We start from the raw sequence: 21852 nt of genomic DNA, 5'->3' as shown, positions 1-21852 counted from the left end.
ATGCATTACAAAGCCGTATTTGTTGCGATGGTGTTGTTTATTCACGCATTGCCGTTTAGTAGTTAGTCTTTCCAGGCTTATAATATGTAAGGAACTCTCATACAGTCATGCCACAATCTGTTGTGACTGACTACAGCAGGGTAACAAAAGCTATAAAAAAACTTTGTTGTCGCTAGACCGTGAATTAAAAGACATATACAATACCGACCAAGTGCGTACATATGTGTCGCACGCCTTGAAAAGCACCATGCTGAAACGTACCTTGCATACCATACTGGCAAGTGGTCTACCTGGTAGCTGAATACCCCGTTGGTTAAGCAATACCCCGTTGGTAGCTGAGTGCCAAAATCCGAGGACATGACAGCCATCGTCGGTCTTTATGAGCCCTTCATCCGACAGCAGCAGTGTTAACGTTGTGCAAATGAAATCATTTACGCAACAGTGCTTCGTCATTCCTGGTATTGCGAGGTTATGCCACTTTTCTCTTGCCGAGTTCAGAACATACCTACTGACGCCCGGGCGTCAGTTCAACCCTGGTCTCTGACCTCCGGGGACCCGCCTCCGTTTCAGTCTACGACTGGTGACCGGTGAGTTGCGTCGGTGAGTGGCCTCAGCCGCTCCAGAGTTATCGGCGGCACAGGTGGGGCTGACGGCTGGTCCTCTATGGACGGTGACTGGGTGCCGGAGCGCTGCCGTTTCCGCTCGGATAGTGGCAGAGTGACTTCGGAGTACAGATCGCGGCCGCCGGTGGAGACGCAAGGAGTGACCTCGGAATATGGGTCCCAGTCGCCGGCGGAGGCGGGAACGCCCACCGCCGCTGTGGGTCGGCATTGAACTGAGCTGTAGCCGAACTCGACTGTCGTGTCGTGGCAGAGGGAGCTGGCGGCCGACCCGGCTCCGCCGTTCACTGCCCCCGCCGCAGCGGTACCGAGCCCGCGCTTCTTGGTGCCGACCGCCGACCGCAGCGTCTTGCCACCAAACGGACGGCGTCGGCCGGCTACCAGTAGGGCGATCACGACCACCAGTGCCAAAGACAGGAGCGCCAGCGCCGCGGCGGCCGCTGCCACCCCAGAGACGGCCGAGCGGACGCCCTCGCAGTCGGAGCCGGCCGGCCCGGGCTGGTCGGCCGGGCAGCTGTCGGGCCGCTGCAGCTGGCGCAGCACCAGCTGCTCAGCCGCCGAGAGCGGTCGGTGGGGGTCGCTGTCCACCAGTCGCCGCACCATCGACTCCGCGGGACAGGGCCGCGGCCGTTCGTTGCCGACCTCCAGAGCCGACACACACGGCTCCACGGACGGGTGCAGCTGCAGAGAGCCGGGGTCGACGTGGGCGACCCTCAGCCGACTCAGACGGAGCGCCGCGGTGGCCGAGTCGCCGCCGGCGGCCCGCAGCTCCTTCAGCGCTCCCCGCTCCAAACGGTTCACCCAGAGGCCGCTGATACTGATCGAGTGCCGCGCCCAGATCTGCAGACCGCTCCGCGCCAGGTGGGCTACCGTCGAGTCGGTGATACTCGCGCTAGACACGGTGACGTTGAATGCGCTCTCGGCAATGCTCCCGATATAACTGTTTTCGACATCCAGCCGCTCAATTTCGCCCAGGATCGCTAATAGGCGTATGTTGGTTAACGCGCAAGACTGGATCGAAAGGCTTACGAGTGCGCTGTGGCCGCCTCCTGCAAAACATTCTCTCTCCACCTCTGATATCCTTACGCGCTCTAGCTTCAGATGCCGAATGCGTTCACCAAATGTCTTCGGTGAGCAGGTCAAGGCATCTCTTACCTCTTTCAGAGTGAGCATTGCGACTGGTCCTGAAAAGGCACCGTTAGAAGAAAACTCGCCTATATCAGCTATCTCAACGACAGGGCCCTTGGAGGTCGACTCATGACTGAAGGCATTTTCTGAGAACGTTAAACTCGAAATGTTCCGGAACTTAATCGTCGAGGCGGCACCCCAGTGTCCCGACAGCGAGTTGCCATTCATCTTGACGGTGTCAATTGTCGACATTTCCAGCAGCTTCAGTCGGGAGTCTTCACTCAGGGCCAGTCCGTCGCCGACAACCCTCACCGATTTACTGCGTCCGATGGTCAAACTGGTCAGACTCGACAGGGCGAAGATTGCTCCTGTGTGGATTTCTACATCACCCATGTTAGAAATGGCGATCCTTTGTACAGAGCCCGGGATGTCGTCCTTATGGAGCTGAATCTGAAAAATAATAAAGGGTAAATTTAGTGGTCGATGCATACCTAGGAGCACTGTCTGACTGAACATTGTCGGCTAACATAATGGGTACCTATATACTCCCACATCGCAGAACTTTGTGCTCATAACGCGCGTCTCACCTTTGTATCACGTGTGCAGGTACAGGTCAGGCTGGCTGGTGTCACCCAGTCGGGCACTGCCTGACAACACTTCATCTGGCGAACGGGCGTCGGCACCTGGCCCCTCGCCTGTGCCACGGCCAGCGGGCCGAGCCTAGTCGTGGACAGGACAGCTCCGACCAGCGCAGTTACGCCAAACATCGTCAGACGCTCTGCGCCGCTGGTCTTCGATCACTATCGGCACTCTGTCCTCGAGGTGAGCTGGGTGTCTGGGTGACCCGGCGTCGGCTCGTGATGTTACGGCGACGGTTCCTGATGGCACGGCGGCGGCTCCTGATGGCACAGCGATGTCTCCTGACGGGCTCCTTCTGCTGAACGTCTGCGTCTTTTACCGGCACTGGCTGGGCTGTAGCGTCAGAGAGATGTCAGCAGGCAGCAAGCAGCTCGGTCTGAGCTCCAGCTCCTGCCGTCGACTCTTCTCTGGCCGACAGCCGAGGAGCCGAGGAGATCGGAATTCGCCGACCGCCGGCCGAAGACACCACTGAGGCTCTGAGCCGGCCCCAGGAAGGCGGGGGGCTTTGCAGCACCGATAAGGGGCCCGCTGAATCATGCGCGACTGCACCAGTGCCGATACCATGAGCAAGCTGCAAGGGAAGATTGTTTATGTATACAGTATACAGATCATCCCGCGGGGAAGAACCAGGGCCGGGGAGTCCCCAACCAGTCGGTCCAGCTATCGTCACAGCGTCCCCTGGCCCACGTCACACGTGTTTGTTTGGATCACGACAGACTCGAGATTGTTCGGCCCATGGGCAGAGCATTGCATTTTACAAGCATCTTTTTCAACTCGGCGGCACATGCTGAAAACAATTTAACCAGAGGCCGGCGGGTAAAGCGGTGCCTAAGGTGTCCTTATTTGTAGGTAGCATTTGAAAGTGAATATTTAAACGAGCGGAGGCCGAAATATGGTGTAAAACGATGATCAAATACCTGTGAAGCTTCAGATTGATCGGGTATATTTAACCCGTGCCCTGCTGGGGGGGGGGGGGGGGGGGGGGAGGGTCAACACCTCCTGCGAGTTTTCGCAAATATCTCATGTTGTGAAAATTTCAGACCAAGGTCACTTAACCCGCGCCGGGCCGGTGCTCTGAGATTCCGCGCCGGGCCGGGGGGGGGGAGTGTCTGAACACCCCCTCTTCTAACTCGGCTCCTGGGCCACGTAGCGACACGCGGTAAGCGGCAATCGAAAGAACGTCCAAAATAAGGACGAAAACATTTCGGTCATTTTTTGGTCAGGTCAAAGGTCAGGTCACCAGAGGTCACCAAAGGTAAAATGTTGACTATTTCAACATTTTGGAAACTGCCAACGGCTATCTCGGGAACCGAAAGAGCTGCAGCGCCGCGGAAAAGCGCATTCGATAGCCCTTTTATAACCTTTCTGATTAATGCTTTCAGATTTGACCTCAGATCAACAGTTTAGCCTCCAGAGGGCAAAAACTCCAAAAATAGCCGTTTTTACGAAAAGATCAATGCGAGGGTACTGAAAGTTTGGTCGCGATCGGCCGCTTTTTACGCGAGTTATTCGCGAAAAACCTTAGGGGGGGGGGTTGCATCAACCCCCCCCCCTGTGCCGGCGAGGGTTAACGCATGGGCTCTCCTGAACGGTCCCGCCACCGACCCGCACGCTGACAGGGGGGAGATCTCTGGTATTCTGTCGGGTGCCAAGGAGGAGGATTTCCGTTTTGGACGTGTTGAGTTTAAGTCTGTGGGCATGGAACCACGATGCCAAGGAGGTGAGGGTAGACTCCATGCGTTGGATGAGGTAAGGAAGATTGTGCTTGGTATCGGAAATAAGGATTTGGGTATCGTCAGCGTACTGGTTCACATGAGCGTCCGGCGCGTGCAGACTGAGGTCGTTGGCAAAAATGGTGAATAACAGAGGACCGAGGGCTGATCCTTGGAAGACTCCCATGGTGTTAGGAAGGGGCAGGGGTGTCGTTTTCCGAAAATGATTGGTAGGGCCCAAAGGCGGCGGCCGGCCATATGTGACGGGGCTTAAAAGGTAGGGTACCCCCAAATCTGCCTTTCTCATCGGATTTCGGCCACTTATTTTTTCGCCCTGGTCATTGACAAGACAAACCAAAATCTAAAAAAAAAACATTTTGGAAATCTAGGTCCTCAACGAGCTCCATGCACAAAACGTGCAGTTAAATAGGCAGTTATAATAGTGTTGGAGGAATGCACGCCATTCTGAAAGAGGCCCACGCCGACTTAAAAGCACGGCTGTGCTGAAAGGGGCCAGGGACGGTTTTGATGGCCCAAGCCGAATGAAAAAGACGGCTGCGGGGCCAGGAACGGCTTTGAAAGCCCACGCCAATTGCAGGGTTCGACAACTAACGAGGTCTCAAAACACCACGATAGTTAGAAAGACCTGCTTGCCAAAATAAAAGGATGACAGTACGAGCTGGCATTCAGAAAGTTACATGCCCGACCATGAAGAAGCAGAGAGATACGTCATCCACTTATTCGACCTAAAAGTTCATTTATTCAAATAACCACCGCTAAGACAAACACATTTCGCGCAGCGCTTCGGCCTTCGGGAGAGCCCTCAAAGTCTTCATAATCAAGTGGGTTTTGGACCCATCCCACGTCCAAGACGGCTGCTTTAGTCTCCCTGCAGTCAGCGAAGTTGCCACTGCTAATTTCCTTATGTTGGGGAAGAGGTGGCAACCAGAGAGTGCAGGGTTCGGAAAAAGTGGATGCGCCAACAACTCGAAGCCACATTTCATCGCTTCACTGATCGTCACCCCGCGCATGTACGCAGGTGCGTGGCCATGGGTCAGGTGCACACTTTATGTCAGCTTCCCTATAGCCTCTCCTCGATGTCTATCGAATGGACGCACATCATCAATTGTGCGCCCCTGTTTTAGAAAGTTGACAAGCAGAGCCCCGTCGGCATTCCAAAATGTAACCACTATCACTTTGCCGACTAACTTCAACTCGTACCACTCATTTGGTGGCCGTTACTCGGTGTGCACTGTGCTTCCACTTGCGCAACTCGGCACGGTGTCCCTCAGTGTCAACGTGTGACACCCACAATTCCTTTACGGTGACAAGTCAATGACATCTTCTAGATATTCGATAAAGGGGCCAAACACCGCGCTAAGCCTCCTTTCGAGCTTGCCTTTTCTCTGCAGAGTCAGCAAACGGGGGATACATCTTGCAGAGATCTTAAACATAACATGATAGATTCCAGTTGCGTAGCCAAGTGGGGGGGGGGGGGGGGGCACAGGGGGCGCATGCCCCTCCCATCGGGTCCAGGGGGCCCTTCGGGTCCCTGCGGCGCCAATCGGCCGCTGAGGGTCCACGCTGGCCATATTTCGTCTCAAAGGGACCCCACAGGGCTCGTCAGAGCATCTCATGGGCCCCTAAGTAGCGTATTAAGATCTCCGTAAGATGCCCACGCCGGCTTCTGAGAGCCCTTGTCACCAGTTAAGGCCCTAAGAGGCCGCCAAGGGCCCCTTACCAGCCTGCCCCTCACGGTCTCTGAGAATCTCTTGCTGGCCTCTGAGGGCCCATTGGTGGCACCAGTGACTTTTGCGTGGCCCACACCGGCAATTCTGAGGATCCCACCGGAGTCTGAGAGTACCGTGCCGTTCTCTAAGGACCCCACTGAACTTCTGAAGGTGCTGCCGGCCTCTGAAGACCCTTTGCCGGCCTGAGGAGTGAGGACACCTTGCCGTTCCCTAAGAATCCCCTGCCGGCTTGCGAAGGGTTCGCGACAGCAGCTCCTACGGCCCACAGGCCACACACATCTGTGAGGAATGTACATATATGCTTATTTGCTTATCTGTTTATTTTGATTTTTTACCAACTGATAAGTAACAAAAGATTGGTAGGGCTCAGCGAACATTGGTAGGGCCCAAATAAACATTGGTAGGGCTCGGGCCCTACCAGGCCTATACAAAACGACGCCCCTGGGAAGGGGCCTCGAAACCGCTCTGTCACCGGAAGGAGAAGAGATACCGACAGACTGAGTGTGGCCGGTGAGGTAGGAGGAAAACCAGGTCGGGTGGATGCCATAGAGCTGGAGCTTGGAAGCTAGCAGTGAGTGAGGAATGACATCAGAACATTTACTAAGATCCAGAAGGCAGAGGAGGGAGATAAGGCCACGGTCCATGTTGGAAAAAGCACGATTAGTTACAGAGAGCAGAGCGGTTTCGGTAGAGTGAAGAGGACGAAAACCGTGCTGGGATGAAGAGAGAAGGTGGTTGTCAGTCAGACATGTAGTCAGACAGACACTGGCGGAGCTGCGGGAGGTGGTGCTCTCCATGAAGCGTTCCGGTGCGTGTGGACCTGACGGCGTCTGTATTCGCCCTGCTCCTTTCTTTCGAAGCCATGGGCCCCATCCTGCTCCATGTAGTCAATGCCTGTCTTTCCACGTGTGACTATCACGATTCTTGTAGTCGGGATATTAGTCGATCCGTATCAAGCTGAACACAGCTAATGTGTTTTCATCGCTCTAGCATGTCTCTATTAACCCGCGCCGACGCCAAAGCCCAAACTTGCAGTACCTTCGGCTGCATCAATTTGACACCTTGTGTCAAAATATGAGCTTCGTAGCTACCATAGGTCGGCCGGAAATGACGTCAGAGTGACGTCATGTTCGGCCGATTTGGACGCAAAACATTGAAACACGGCAATCGCTCCCAAGAGCTCAGTTTTTAAGCTAGATCCAATTTCTTTGCATGGGAGGGCTCAAAATACACTGCGCTATCAAACTGCTATCTCAAATTGTCAAAATATTGAAAATTTCGAAAATTATTTATATTAAAATTCAAAATTTATATTGTTATCCTTTTTCAAAACGTTTTTGAATTTTCGATAAAACCGGAATATATGTGATAGAACACACGCTATGACTTAGTCGGTTATCTTCAAAAATGGCCAAGTTATACGCATTATAGCCAATATTTCACAAATATAATTTTTTCTAATCAATTTTTCAGTACGTATTTGACATCGTGCACCAAAATGAATGGCAGCATCGTGTTACTGAGCTCAAACCGCATCCGATAGACACTTTTTTGTTCCAATATTCAACCTCAAAATGTGACCTTTTTGACCTGAAAGTAGCCTGATCTAAGCTAAATTCAACTCAAAATGACTTCGAATGACATAAACGACATTGAATTCGAAATCTATGGTCTGAATGGACCATACAACATGTGTCACGTGACCGACGTATGATATCAGATTTCCGTGACCTGTGATGACCTGACCCTGATCTAAAGATTAAAGTACAAGTTTGGTACCCTCAGGGTATCTAAAGCATCTGCTTACGAGTGGGAAACCCAAAACTGAGCTTGATCTGACTTTTAACACTCGCACCGACGGGGGTCTGCGCCAACTTCGTACCGACGGGGGGAGGGGCGGATGACCGCCCCCCCCCCCGAGATCTCGAGAACGAAGCAAGATAGCGACAAGCGGTAAGCGGCATCGGATACGTACGGACAAGGTCTACAATTTTTACCCAGGTCATTTTCAGGTCAGGTCAAAGATGACGTCACAGGGGTCGAAAAAGTCAAAATGGCGGCGCTAGATATGGAGAGTTTTTCTCGAATAACTTTCGAATTAGTCATGATAGGAACAAACTAAGGGCATCATCGTGATCCTCTCGTCCATCCGCATCGAATGATATATATATATATATATATATATATATATATATATATATATATATATATATATATATATATATATATATATATATATATATATATATATATATATATATATATATGTTGACCTCGAAAGGTCAAGGTTAAAGGTTGACCTCAGGTCACGTGACCTCGAGGTCATCATGTATATCATTCGATGCGTCTTGACGAGCTGAACACAATGAGACCATCCGCGCGGCTGTATCTTGTTCCTGTACGGAGTTATTGGCAAAAAACCTTTGATGACGTCACATGACCTTACAGCTGCCCAACAGCAAAACAGACCTCAAGGTAGTGAAGGTTGATCGTATATGAAGTCATGTATGGTATATGGGGCCATTCCGACCAGTTTTAGTGGTAAAAACAGGGAGTTGATTTTCCCCTGCGACTTTCAAAGGCCTCCGACATCTACTGTAGCTCTGGCACGGTGACAAAGTTGCAAAATATATGTTTGACTCGGAGTGTAGGGGAGAGTGGGGTAATTTGGCCGCTTTTTTAGAAAACGATGTAACTTAAAACTGACGACACATTTCTGCATTTTCTCAACGCTGGCAGGTGTCGCATTCATTTTACTTTACTGGACAGTGACCTTGAAATGATAGAATAATTACTTATATTGAAATTGTGACGTATTACAAAGGTCTGCAAGGCGGCCAAATTGTCCAACTAGCAGGGTTATTTGGCCGGGGGTGTGGGGCAATTTGGCCGGTGTTAGTTTGCGGTCGGGATTTTCTGTTAGATTGCGAGTCAGCTTCAGATTCAGCAATGACGTGTGTCCTATGACGCATTTACCACATTTTGGAGGTTGACTCATGGGGTCACAGGGGTCAAAATAGCCAAATTAGCGGCTCTAGATGCGAAGACAGTTTTTTACAAGTAACTTTTGAAGTAATCAAGCTAGGCCAAAACTTCGAGTACCATCGTGATTCTCGCGTCATTCCGCATCGAAACATATATGTGTTGACCTCGAGAAGTCAAGCTCAAAGGTTGACCTCAGGTCACGTTACCTCAGGTCGCTTGACCTCAAGGTCACGTGAGTTCAAGGTCATCATGCATATAATTCGATGCGCCTTGGCGAGCTGAACAGAATGAGACCATTTGTGCGGCTGTACCATTTTTTATGTAAGGATTTATTAGCAAAAAACGTTTGGTAACCTTTGATGACGTCACATGCTCTTACAGTTGACCAATCGGAAGTAAGGCATCAAAGTAGTCAAAGTTGGTCATGAATCATGTCATTTATGGTACAATTGACCATGAAAACTCGGCCGTCCCAGCATAGTGACCATGAGCGCACCGGCCAAGTTGCCCCGCTAGTCCCGGCCAAATTACCCCATATTGCCATTCTGAAAATTTTTGTGTATAAAGTCATCACGGCTGTACGGAATTAGATGAAATTGCTCTTGGAACCGCGGAACACCCCCAAGAGTGGCGCTATAATGTCTGAATTCGTTTTGAGCCCAAATACTACATGTTATACAACTTTGTAAACAGAAGTAAAATTTACCATTTTCTAATGAAATTAACGTTTTATTAATTTTGAATAAAACGACGAGGGGTAAAGTTTTGACATTTGTCCTCCAGTTATTTCTACCCATGACACATGAATAGAGACTAGAGTTATTTCACTCACTTTTATTAGACATCGTACAGGTGGGGGCGGCCAATTTACACCACCGGCCAAATTACCCCACTCTCCCCTAATCGCCACGCCGATTGTGGATTGCTCTTGATCGTCAATACATACATACATACATACATACAAAAAAGTGACTTGAGGTTGGGTCATTCAAAGTGACCTGGTGACCTGACCATAGGTGGGCACGATCCGTTCCTCCGTTCCTCCGTTCCGGAACGCCGTTACAATTTTTAGGAACGGAGGAACGGACTCGTTACATTTTAAGAAGGGTAACGGACCAAGTAACTTCCGTTACATTGGTTGTTCGTTCCTCCGTTACACTTTACAGTTTAGTCCGTTCCTTCGTTCCTCCGTTACTTTTCGTTGTCCGAGCGGGTTGATCTTTCAGCTAACCCACAGAGCCGGCGTTGCAGTATGTGTTCACAAAGTCCAACACGGGCGTCCTTCAAGCGCCTCAATCTAGCGCATGTTTCAATGGGAAACGATGTGCTACGTGCAAAAAGGGCTACCCTCTCAGAAAGTGGCAGCGGAACATCTTTAATTAAGGGAGAGGGGGTGGGGCACTGCCGAATTTTGGTCCCATTCCTTCCATGCAACGAACATAGGGCCATGGATGGAGATAATGATGTTATCTCAGTGTTATCTCATCCATGATAGGGCTAATGTTAAAATGCCAAAATCAAAGGGGGGCACGGTGCGCCGGTGCCCTCCCCCCGTTCCGCCGCCTATGCTCTCAGATGCCAACCTGGAACGTCTAGTGTTCGTGAAGGGCAACCGGCATCTGGCCGGGGACAAGTGATGTGCATCAGTACCACCAGACGTTCCAAGGTTTAGTGTCCAATCAGTGCCCGCTGTCTTGGTAGATTTGGTGGGCATTCCTCTTTCTCGGTAGGTTTAGTTTGTGTCAGAATAGTCTAAAAAAATATGTGATATACATAACATTTTAACGTTTTTTTTTTGCGGTAACGGAGAAACGGACTAAAGAACTTCCGTTACATTATATGCAGAGGAACGGAGGAACGAGTAACGGAAGTCATGTTTTGAAGGAACGGAGGAACGAGTAACGAAGTTACAATTTTGGGGAACGATGCCCACCTATGGACCTGACCTTAAAAGTTATGAGGTTCAAACTTGCACACTATGTGTAAAATTAATGAGAGAATAGTCGTACCAAATTTCGCGGCGCTACGCGCCGCGGTTTTCCCGCTATCCGCGAAAAACCTCAGGGGGGCGGATATCCGCCCCCCCCCCGTTGGTGCGCGTGTTAACTCTATTCCTGGCGGGCTCTACCGGGACAAGAAACTGGCGGGGGGGCCGATTCGGCCCCCCTTCAGATCTCAAAAACTACACATTGCAGCGACAAACGGCAAACGGCGTTTGATAGGTCGTTTAAAGATCTACAACTTTTACATAAAACATTTTCAGGTCAGGTCAATTTTGAGGTCACCAGAGGTCATCAGACATCAACGATAAAATGTTTGGGAATTAGTTACCTATATAACTTTTAAACTAAGAAACATAGAGACATAAAACCAATACATTTTTTTGTTGCTCTCGCCGAGGCAATGCAAAATAAGTATGTGATGACCTTCACAGGTCAATTTGAAATTTGACCTGAGGCTGAGGTCAAGGTCAGGTCATTATCAATGAGGTTGTGGGGTATGGTCATGCTGCATACCAAACGACGTGCCTTGACCAGGCGAGCAGTGTGGTACCACTTACAAGTCTTTAGCACCATCATGTCGTGATTTATTGACAGAAAAAAAAAAACGATTTATGACGTCACATGACCTCAGATGACCTTTGCCGGTGCCCCTGTCAATTAGCGGCACCAGGATCACCACCGATGAGATAATCTTTCATAATACTGAAAGAATTGGGTGGTTTTGACTCGTTTACACGAAGCAGGAGGCGTTTCAATATTTTCCCATTGGCTTGCAATGTAAAGGTCACGAGTCTGGCCTGACCTCAGGTCACAGATATGAAAATTCTGAGATATACAAATTGCACATACTGGTACCCTTACTAAAACCTGAAGAGAAGAAATTGATCGGTCAAAAACTCTAGCTCTGGCGTGATTGCAAACGTTTCTGAGGTGGGGTCACCAAACCGCCTCTGGTGACCTGACCTGACCTGACCCGGCAACTTTTTTTGTCAAAATGTGCGCAATGAATGTTTAGAAAACTTCACAGAGTATGAGCTTTCAGTCTTGCGGCGTTTGGCAATGGCACAAGAAAAACCTGAAGGGGGGGCCTTAAAGCCCCCCCCCCCGACAGGAATAGGGTTAACCCTCGCCGGCCGAGGGGGGGGGGGCGGGTGCCGCCCCCCCATAGGGTTTTTTCGCGATAGCTCCGAACACGCTGGCGATAGAGAGCTGAAACTTGGCATACCTGACCTTTGATCCAAGCCGGATCTTTTGACACCAACCGCATTTTTGGGTCAGGTCAGGTCACTGACCTATGACGTCATAAGTGAACCTCTGCACGGTCTTCAGATGTCGCAACTTCGCAACGCCCTCACTGCCAGAGGAGATGTCACAGGGAAATGAAACTTGCAGGATCTAGTATCCATTATGAGTCCCACAACTTGTATATCTCGGATTTTTCCTAAAGGTCATATGAGGTCAGGTCATTTTCGTGACCTCACCATTATAAGTCAATGGGGAAAAATTCAAACTGCTATTCTGGCGCCGGGAACGATCTCCAACTATCTCAAGCACACAGAATCGTGATTTTATGCACTCCTTGCAAGGTTAGATGCGTCACTTTTGCAATGTTGACCTTGCGTGACGTCATTTATGACGTCATCAAGGTCAAATTAGTTTTTCGTCAATAACTCTTGATCAAATTGAGCTAGCGAGTCGGGAAAGGCACCAATGGACTCAGGAAGGCCTGCCGAATCGAATGATATGCGACATGACCTCTTTCGACCAATTTCGTGACCTGGAGGTGCTGACCTGACCTTGACCTGAGGTCAAAACCCCAAGTTGACCTGACCCGGACAAAAGGTATATCATTCGACGCGCCTGAGCGAGGCGAACACAATGCTGCCAAAATCGGCGCTCTGCGGCCGTTTTTTGCGAAGTTATTCACCAAAAACTGAACCGTACCCTGGGGCACTTGACCTGACCTCAGAGGTCACCGGTTGACCTAGGACCTTAAAATCGGGTACCAATCTCTGCGTCTCGTAACGGCGCACACGCTCGTTTTTTCCGCGACGCGCTAGCTCCACCAGGGGCGAAACGGCGTGGGGGGGGGTCGTACCCCCCCCCCCCCTCGGCCGGCGCGTATGTAGAAAACCAATAGGTCCGGCGAGGGCGACGGCGGCTAGAGCCCAAAATGTGAACAAGCCAAACATCAATAATTTTTATTTTGACCTGACCTGTGACGTTATCGGTGACATTGAGGTCAATAAAATTAAGTTTCAAGTAACAGTTTTTACGGGGCTATCACAAGCCGTTTGAATTTTGACGATCGGCCCAGTAGTTTCGAAGTTAGGAGGGGGGCAATGAATAGCCCTCCCCTAGTAGGACGCGTTATACGCAGACCCCAGTGGGGCGCGGGTTAAGACATGCTAGATGTTATTGTTGTTGTAAAAAAAAACTGCTGGGGACCTTTCATGTGACGTCATTTATGACGTCATTGGGGTCATATTATTTTTTTGTCAATAACTCCCAATCAAATTGAGCTGCCGAGTCGGGAAAGCCATCAATTGACTCAGGAAGACCTGCGGGGTCAAATGATATGCAACATGACCCCTTTGACCAATTTCGTGACCTGGGGGCGCTGACCTGACGGTGACCCGTGGTCAACACCCTAAGATGACCTCACCCAAACAAAAACTAAATCATTCGACGCGCCTGAGCGAGGCAAACAAGATGCTGCCAAAATCGCGGCTCTGCGGCCGTTTTTTGCGAAGTTATTCACCAAAAAACGGAGCCGTACCTTGGCGTACTTGACCTGGCCTCAGAGGACACCGGCCGACCTAGGACCTAACAATCGGGTATCAATCTTTGCGTCTCGTAACGGCGCACACGCTCGTTTTTTTCCGCGACCCGCTAGCTCTACCAGGGGCGAAACGGCGAGGGGGGGGGGTTCGTATCCGCCTCCCCTCGGCCGCGCCGGCCGAGGGGTATGTATGTAGAAAACCAATAGGTCCGGCGAGTGTTAAAAATGGTAGTGGCAGATGGGCACATGTTTACTTGCCGGCCTCGGTTTCAATTGTTTTCAGTGCAGTGCAATTAGTGGCCATTCTGCATCTTTTGACAGCACAGGAGTGCGTAAAAGTTGGCTCGATCATCGATGTCCTTATATTCCTAGAGACTGGAGTTACGTGACCTAGAATGACTGAAGCAATTCCTTCATGAATTTTAACGCTCTTTCAAACGTCACTTACGTCACTATATTCAAACATCCCCTACCCTCAGCAGGGCTTTTAAATCCAGCAGTCCCGCTTCGTACATAGATTGAACACCTAGACACGGCCATTGAAAAATGCAGCGATATGGTGACGAATCTTTCCACCTGGGAGCTTCCGTTTTTTTTTTCGACGGCGCTGACCAATTACATAAGCATCTGCAATAGCAGCACAAAAATGCCCGTTTCATGTAGCACAATGGCTAGCTGCCGAGCCGCGCCCGTCGCGTCGGTCCCGAGCTGCGGAGGCCTGTGTGAGTCTGCCGCACACCCAGCGGCTGCGGCAGCGCACAGTTGCAGCGGAGCGCGGCCCTCACACGCAGCACAGCTCGGCACTCCTCTCCAGGCAGTCAGAGAACGTCACGGCGGCATGGCGACACTGCACAGCGGCCTCGCCGGGCGGCTCCTGGTGGCGGCTCTGCTGCTGGGCTGGACTCATGGCGAGTACCTTTGCGTGCCATATTGGGCAGTTCATAGATTCAGGTTTTGGCTATGCCTAATTTCAACCATCGCCCGTATTGGCACGTTTTCACAGCCGCAGTGCACGACGGGGGGAGGGGGAGGGGGTTGTTAAGACCTCCAATCGGTCGGTGATCGGTCCCTGATCGAGCTTAAGCTTCACGGAAAATCAAGAGTGAAGTCCTCGCGACAAGAGGGAAGCTAATTCTATACCCAAGTGTGAGATCCCGGGTCATTGGTTGACTTTCCAAGCGGTCAATGAACACAGGGTCGGGGTATCAGGTCCTACTAGAACTTCAAAATACGCTAGCTCTTTCTAGCGTATTTTGGGGTACGATTCTAAATTTAGCATTTATGTTGCTCGATAAGGATGCCTTTGTGCATTTGGCATACATACGTCGGGTTAGGTCGGGTCAACTATCAGGCGTCCGGTTGGGAATTCTTGAAAGGTTTTCACCGCCAATGAAAGCTTCGCAACATGTGCCCCATGCGCTCACAAACTGGTTTCGAAATGCGTAAGTGAGTGCTTTGTTAGAAATCAGTTAAAAAACTTCCTTTAAAGTAAGTAAAATTGAATGGTCAACCTAGGTCTCCAAAGGGCAATGACCTTGATCTGACCCTCACGGGACCTTGAAAGCCACCATAAACCATGGCACAAACTAGAGCACTTCACGGATAGGCTTTTTAGGATCCGGCCCGGCCCATATCCGGCAAGTCATATCCAGATCCGCCCATTATCCGCCTTTCTTTGAATATCAGAATCCGGCCCACCCATGGCCCGTATTGCAGCCAAACTTCCAAAAAATATCCGTAATAATCCGTTTCACCAATAACTGGTTTCACCCAAAACTGGACTAACAAATTCAATCTAAGGGACCAGACAGCCATACATCTCACAGACCATCATGGTTCCAAAAACCATGCTTATAAACCTAAAACCACATGAAAATCACCACATTGGTAAACTAGGTATCATCCTGCCGCTTAACACATTAGGTTAATTTTTAACTTCAATGTTGAATGTTAAAATTTTGATCCGTTTTGATCCGGGTTCAACCTTCAATTCCCAAATCCGGCCCGCCCATATCCGTTCTTTTTTAACAAATTTAGAATCCAATCCTATCCGGTCCGCGGATTTATCCGTGGATAACGGATTTATCCGGCCCATGAAGTGCTCTAGCACAAACAGCGTTGAATTGCCATTTTGGCCTGGTATTGTCTCAAGGGGGAGGTCACAGGTCAAAGGTCGTTTAATTCAGGACTATTACTTTTTAGGGTACGTGTAAAATTGAGCAACTCGAGGGCTGTAAATGCTTCGTCTCTATCTGCTAATTTTTACGCGAAGCCAAGTATATGTGAAAAGTTAGGAAACTTATTGGTTAAATATGTACGAGGTGTGGCTAAAAAGAAACCGGACTGCTCGTGCTGGCCATGAAGTAGGGGGCCCGAAGACTAGCGAGACAGTTGACATTAATCTTTATCATATTGTCGTGATGTGTGCCAAACGGCATCTCGATATCGCTATTATTCTCCCTTCCACAGCTCTTTGTTTTATTGATGTTTGACGGCCTTGTCACCGCCAGGCTTCTACAATGAGCGTCGAAGAAAAGAAGGAACATCACGTTCCTTACCAGACTGGAGAAAAGTCCAACAGAGACGCTGAATCTGTTCAAGGCTGTTTATGGGGAGCAAGTCATGTGTCACATGCAAGTGCTTGAATGGCATAGGAGGTTCAGCACTGGTCGTGAGGATGTCGGTAATGACCCCAAGGTCTGGAGGTCCATCAACGTCCGCGCGCATGTCGAATTCGAGGGTGGTGACGACATTGATCGTCTTTTTAGACCATAGGGGATTCGTTCACCGACAGTTCGTGCCGGATGTGCACCACAGTCGACCAGCACTTCTACAAGGAAGACCTGGGACGCCTCATCTCACGAGTCAGACGCACCAAGTGGAATTTCTGGGAAGCCAAGAACCGGGTGCTGCATCACGACAACGCGCCCGCGCATTCTGCCATTAGCGTCAAGCAGTTTTTTTTTGGCGAAAAGCAGGTCACGGTGCACAAGCACCCTATTTACTCGCCAAACTCCCTCCCTGTGACTTTTGGCTCTAGTCCCTAAAATGAAAAACGTTGTCAAGGAAACCCATTTTGAATCGGTCGACGACATCCAGACCAGAATGACCAGCGTCAGCGTCATCAATAAAACAAAAAGCTGTGGAAAGGAGAATAATAGCGATATCGGGATGCAGTTTGGCACACATCACGACAATATGATAAATATTAATGTCAACTGTCTCGCTAGTCTTCCGGCCCCCTACTTTATGGCCAGAATGAGCAGTCCGGTTTCTTTTTAGCCACACCTCGTAGTTAAAGATAATCTTTCCGCTTCCCTCTCTTCATTGAAACAGTTGTAGATTCTGTCCTAAGTGATTTGATTTTATCACAGCTGCTATGTCGTAGGCTCGAACCTCGAGTAAACTGATGATTGTAATGCACGGGTAAAAAATATTTTAATGGCGCATTTTGCATAAAGAAAAATATACATCAAGAGCAGTAGTAACGTGCCATTTTATGAGAAGGCCCGATCAATATGAATAAGTGAATCTCACGCGCCTCCTTAGTGAGTCCCCGCTCATGTTTCTGTGTCCTCCTCAGCTCACGGTGGCAGTCGAGGCGGTGGCCGCTTCAGTCGGTTCCTGGTGCCCCGCACGTGCGCGCCTGATGACGATGGCGCGACGGTGGAGGCCGTTTGTGCCATAGTGCGCCAGTGCCGTGATTCCCTGATGGGTGGCCAGCGCGGCCGCGGCGCATGGCTGGCGTGGAAGGCAGCTCTGTATGGATGTGTTGCTAACAAGTAAGTTTCGTTATGCATCCCAACGATTCATTTACGTTTGTCGTTTCTTTTTCCTTTTTCAAAACCTTTGTGACGAATAAGCATGATCGGGTATCGATAGAAGGTGTTGCAAAATGCAGACATATTCATGGCTGACGTGGTGCACGGTGTTATCTCCTCTGCGGAAGCGGAAACAGTCGTGCTTAGTAAATGCTGTTGACTGTTGTTGCGAGGTAACACATTAGGCTGATAGGCGGATAAACATATTATCGAAAACATTATTCATCCCGTTTTACTTTGCAGCCTAACCATTGAAAACAGCCAAGAATCTCTAGACGCTGCCATTGAGAGCCTCACCAGTGATACTGATTTGATCAGTCTTTGGCAAACCAGCTCCAGCGCGTGTTTGGGCGCCCTGCCCGAGGAACTGACCGCCGAGCAGCAGCCCGTGTTCCTCCTGGCCTGCATCAAAGGGAGACTCAAGCTCGACTGCGCGCTCCAAGATGAGGACGCCGCGCTGTGCCGGCGCGCCAGAAGTGGCCTGCTGCGCAGACGGAGGTGCTCGCTCGCCAACCTGCTGCCGTGGAGCAGCCGGCGCCGCTGTCTGCTCGAGAGCCTGCAGGAGCCCGGCGGCTCGCTGCCCGGCGGCTGGTGGCGGCGGGGCGCGCTCAACTGCTCCGAGCTGCTGGCCGCTGCCGTGGACGTCACCGGCTGTGCCATGAGGAACGTCTCGCTGGCCGAGGGTGACACTGTGGATCGCGCCCAGCTGGAGACGGCCATCTCCGAGATGGGTGACAGCGACACCCTCCTGGACATCCTGGAAGCGTGTCCTAGGGTGTATCGTCGAATTTTGATTTTTTTAAATCGTCTTCACTACTAAATTTTATTGGTCCCTGGCATGTTTGAAGCCGTAGGATACCAATCAAAAAAATATGGGACGAAAACCTAGCCTGCTGCGAGCGGTTGAACGGAAGCCTGTCGGGGCGGCGCCAGGCGTTGAAGTCTCCCCGTTAGTTACGCGCACACTAGCACCACGCGGCGGCTGGAGCCGTGCCGCCGCGTTCCCGGTCAGCCGTGTTTTAGCGTTCACTGACGGGTCGAGGTGATTATTCTAAGCTTTCCTAAGAAGCTTTCTGCCCCGCAGCTCATTATTGAGCAAGAATATCGCACAAACTGCATAGAACATTGACATGCAGGTTGTCGGCACATAGGAGAAGGGGGATGTTTTGGTTAATGCCTCCTTTAATAGGAAGAGATTGTGGAAGAACAACACATTTCTTTTGGAAATTACTCATCCTCCTTCCTACGTGCCTGCTTTAGTAATCGAAGTACCCCTATTGACTCTACGTTCTTGATTCGGCTGTCGATTTTATGCATGGAATTCCGCTATATTATATTTTCTCGCTCAATGTCCCCTGAGCTATATTGAGGCGTCACGGGACAGCAATGCTCAGCTCACAACTGCAGAGAAAAAGTCAATGTGGTCATGCGTTTTGTATGTCAAAATGTGTGAGCCTTGGCGTGTACCAGCAGCCGTTGTCACCATTGTAATTTTCACGACTTTATTTTTATAAGGATGCAATTGCCCACTTCCCAGTTCCCAGACTGGGTTTGGAGATATAGTTTTACAGAAACATTTAGGAATGTCTGTAATGTAAGTTAAAAGCTAATACCGAAAGGAATCCACATATTTTCGAATTTCCTGTTTGCTGTATTGCTTAGTAAATGCCAGACGTCATGATGGCATGGTTGCGATTGATGGTATGCCGGATGGCCAGGGTACGAACTCACGGTAAGTCAGCTTGGCCGGCAGGCATCAACAGGCACAATAGTCTTACACTGATATCGTCACCCTCAGTTATTCGTCACCATTCAGCAGCAGGCCCAGAGCTTCGGGCTTTGAACCGTAAGGCACAGGTGTAGGAGCAAGACATTGTGCCGATTCGAAGGGCTGGAAGGGCAGCATCGCGGGGGCTGGAATGCGCCTGAGCGGCTGAGACCATCCCATTGGGACGGGGGTGTTCTGGGTGCACTCAGCCGCTCATGCTGGGAAATGCATCCAATGGAGCTCTACCCCATCCCCACCCGTTTCGAATGATTAGACTGACCTTTAGTCTAGAACAAAGAAGGATGGTGGTTGGCTGGTCCCGAGGATAGAAAGGACAGGTAATGACATCATATAATGAATCGAAGACGGCCCCGGCCCGATCCTCTGATAGAGGCTCATCAACACGTATCTCGTTGTGGACCATTTCGTTTTCCTCCACCGTGGTGTTTGCACCGACCTCAACGGGTTGGAAGATTACGATGTTCAGAAACCATTAAGGTCGTAATTGTATATTCGTTGAGTTAGGTTAGCCTTTCCATTCCATGAAGACTACTTTATAATTATTGGATGATAGGATGAGGTTTTGACTGTGTTGAACCTGTCCTACCTGTTCAGTGAACGAATATACAACGAATATACAATTACGATCTTAATGGTTTCTGAACATCGTTACCTTCCAACCCGTTCAGGTCGGTGCAAAAACTACGGTGGAGGAAAACGAAATGGTCCACAACGGGATACGTGTTGAACCTCTATCAGAGGATCGGACCGGGGCCGTCTTCGATTCATTATATGATGTCATTACCTGTCCTTTGTATCTATCCTCGGGACCAGCCAACAGTCATCCTGCCTTGTTCTAGACTAAAGGTCACCCTAATCATTCGAAACGGGGGGATGGGGGGAGAGCTCCATTGGATGCATTTCCCAGCATGAGCGGCTGAGTGCACTCAGAACACCCCCGTCCCAATGGGATGGTCTCAGCCGCTCAGGCGCATTCCAGCCCCCGCGATGCTGCCCTTCCAGCCCTTCGAATCGGCGCAATGTCTTGCTCCTACACCTGTACCTTACGTTTCAAAGCCCGAAGCTCTGGGCCTGCTGCTGAATGGTGACGAATAACTGAGGGTGACGATATCAGTGTAAGAGTATTGTGCCTGTTGATGCCTGCCAGCCAAGCTGACTTACCGTGAGTTCGTACCCTGACCATCCGACATACCATCAATCGCAACCATGCCATCATGACGTCTGGCATGACGTAAGCAATACAGCATACAGGAAATCGAAAATATGTGGATTCCTTTCGGTATTCGCTTTAACTTACATTACAGACATTCCCAAATGTTTCTGTAAAACTATAATATCTCCAAACCCAGTCTGGGAACTAGGAAGTGGAAAATTGCATCCTTATAAAGATAAAGTCGTGAAAATTACAATGGTGACAACGGCTGCTGGTACCCACCAAGGCTCACACATTTTGGCATACAAAACGCATGGCCACATTGACTTTTTCTCTGCGGTTGTGTGCTGAGCATTGCTGTCCCGTGACGCCTCAATATAGCTCAGGAGACATTTAGCGAGAAAATATAATATAGCGGAATTCCATGCATAAAATCCACAGCCGAATCAAGAACGTAGAGTCAATAGGGGTACTTCGATTACTAAAGCAGGCACGTAGGAAGAAGGAGGATGAGTAATTTCCAAAAGAAATGTGTTGTTCTTCCACAATCTCTTCCTATTAAAGGAGGCATTAACCAAAGCATCCCCTTCTCCGATGTGCCGACAACCTGCATGTCAATGTTCTATGCAGTTTGTGCGATATTCTTGCTCAATAATGAGCTGCGGGGCAGAAAGCTTCTTAGGAAAGCTTAGAATAATCACCTCGACCCGTCAGTGAACGCTAAAACACGGCTGACCGGGAACGCGGCGGCACGGCGCCAGCCGCTGCGTGGTGCTAGTGTGCGCGTAACTAACGGGGAGACTTCAACGCCTGGCGCCGCCCCGACAGGCTTCCGTTCAACCGCTCGCAGCAGGCTAGGTTTTCGTCCCAGATTTTTTTGACTGGTATCCTACGGCTTCAAACATGCCAGGGACCAATAAAATTTAGTAGTGAACACGATTAAAAAAAATCAAAATTCGACGATACACCCTAGACTGTCCACAGACCGACCTGGACGCCTTCATCAACTGCTGGAGTGAGACGGCGCCGGAGCAGTGTCTCATCAGCAGGGCCATAGCAGTGGCCGAGGCGCTCCAGCAACAGGACACGGAGGAGCCAGTGTGAACTAAGGCTGCGCGATTGCACGGGGGATGAGTTAGGAGCACGAGTGACGAGTACATGCACATTGAAGTTTTACTGCTTGTTATCAACCATAGGCGGCGGCACAGAGTAGCAGCTTCACGAGCTTCACGAGGCTGCGGGGTGCTGGATGGTGGAGGTTCACTTCCGTCGAGAGTGACAAACACTCTTTGGGTGTGGGCTAAGTGTGGGGCACGCGTTGTTCCGATTCACATCAGTCTAATTTCATCTTTTGATTCTACCCATGCCTGTTTATGGAGATGCTTTGAAATAAACATCGTTTGGCTCAAAATCTGTTGTGCCGCCAAAATGCTCGGAAGGCGTCACTGGAGATAATTTGAAGAAACAAG

General features: G+C 50.1%; 2 protein-coding genes across 2 annotated transcripts; one reads left to right on the top strand and one right to left on the bottom strand.

Annotated features, from left to right (window-relative positions):
• Positions 1-16: 16 nt before the first annotated feature.
• Positions 17-2934, bottom strand: LOC122373728. The gene is made up of 2 exons (XM_043352074.1): positions 2336-2934; positions 17-2198 (listed from the first exon to the last, which is right to left on the bottom strand). The coding sequence occupies exons 1-2, from the start codon at positions 2513-2515 to the stop codon at positions 567-569; spliced, it is 1812 nt and encodes a 603-aa protein (XP_043208009.1). The 5' UTR covers positions 2516-2934; the 3' UTR covers positions 17-566.
• Positions 2935-17136: 14202 nt separating this feature from the next.
• LOC122373733 lies at positions 17137-21487 on the top strand. The gene is made up of 3 exons (XM_043352080.1): positions 17137-17402; positions 17685-18216; positions 21368-21487. Exons 1-3 carry the CDS (start codon positions 17332-17334, stop codon positions 21485-21487), a joined length of 723 nt encoding a protein of 240 aa, XP_043208015.1. The 5' UTR covers positions 17137-17331.
• The last annotated feature ends 365 nt before the right edge of the window (positions 21488-21852 follow it).

This window comes from Amphibalanus amphitrite, unplaced genomic scaffold (genome assembly GCF_019059575.1).
Source record: "Amphibalanus amphitrite isolate SeventyFive unplaced genomic scaffold, NRLGWU_Aamphi_draft 001543F_arrow, whole genome shotgun sequence".
NCBI lineage: Eukaryota > Metazoa > Arthropoda > Thecostraca > Balanomorpha > Balanidae > Amphibalanus > Amphibalanus amphitrite.
The sequence above is the reverse complement of the archived record's forward strand: the minus strand, read 5'-3'. Positions and strand labels throughout refer to the sequence as shown.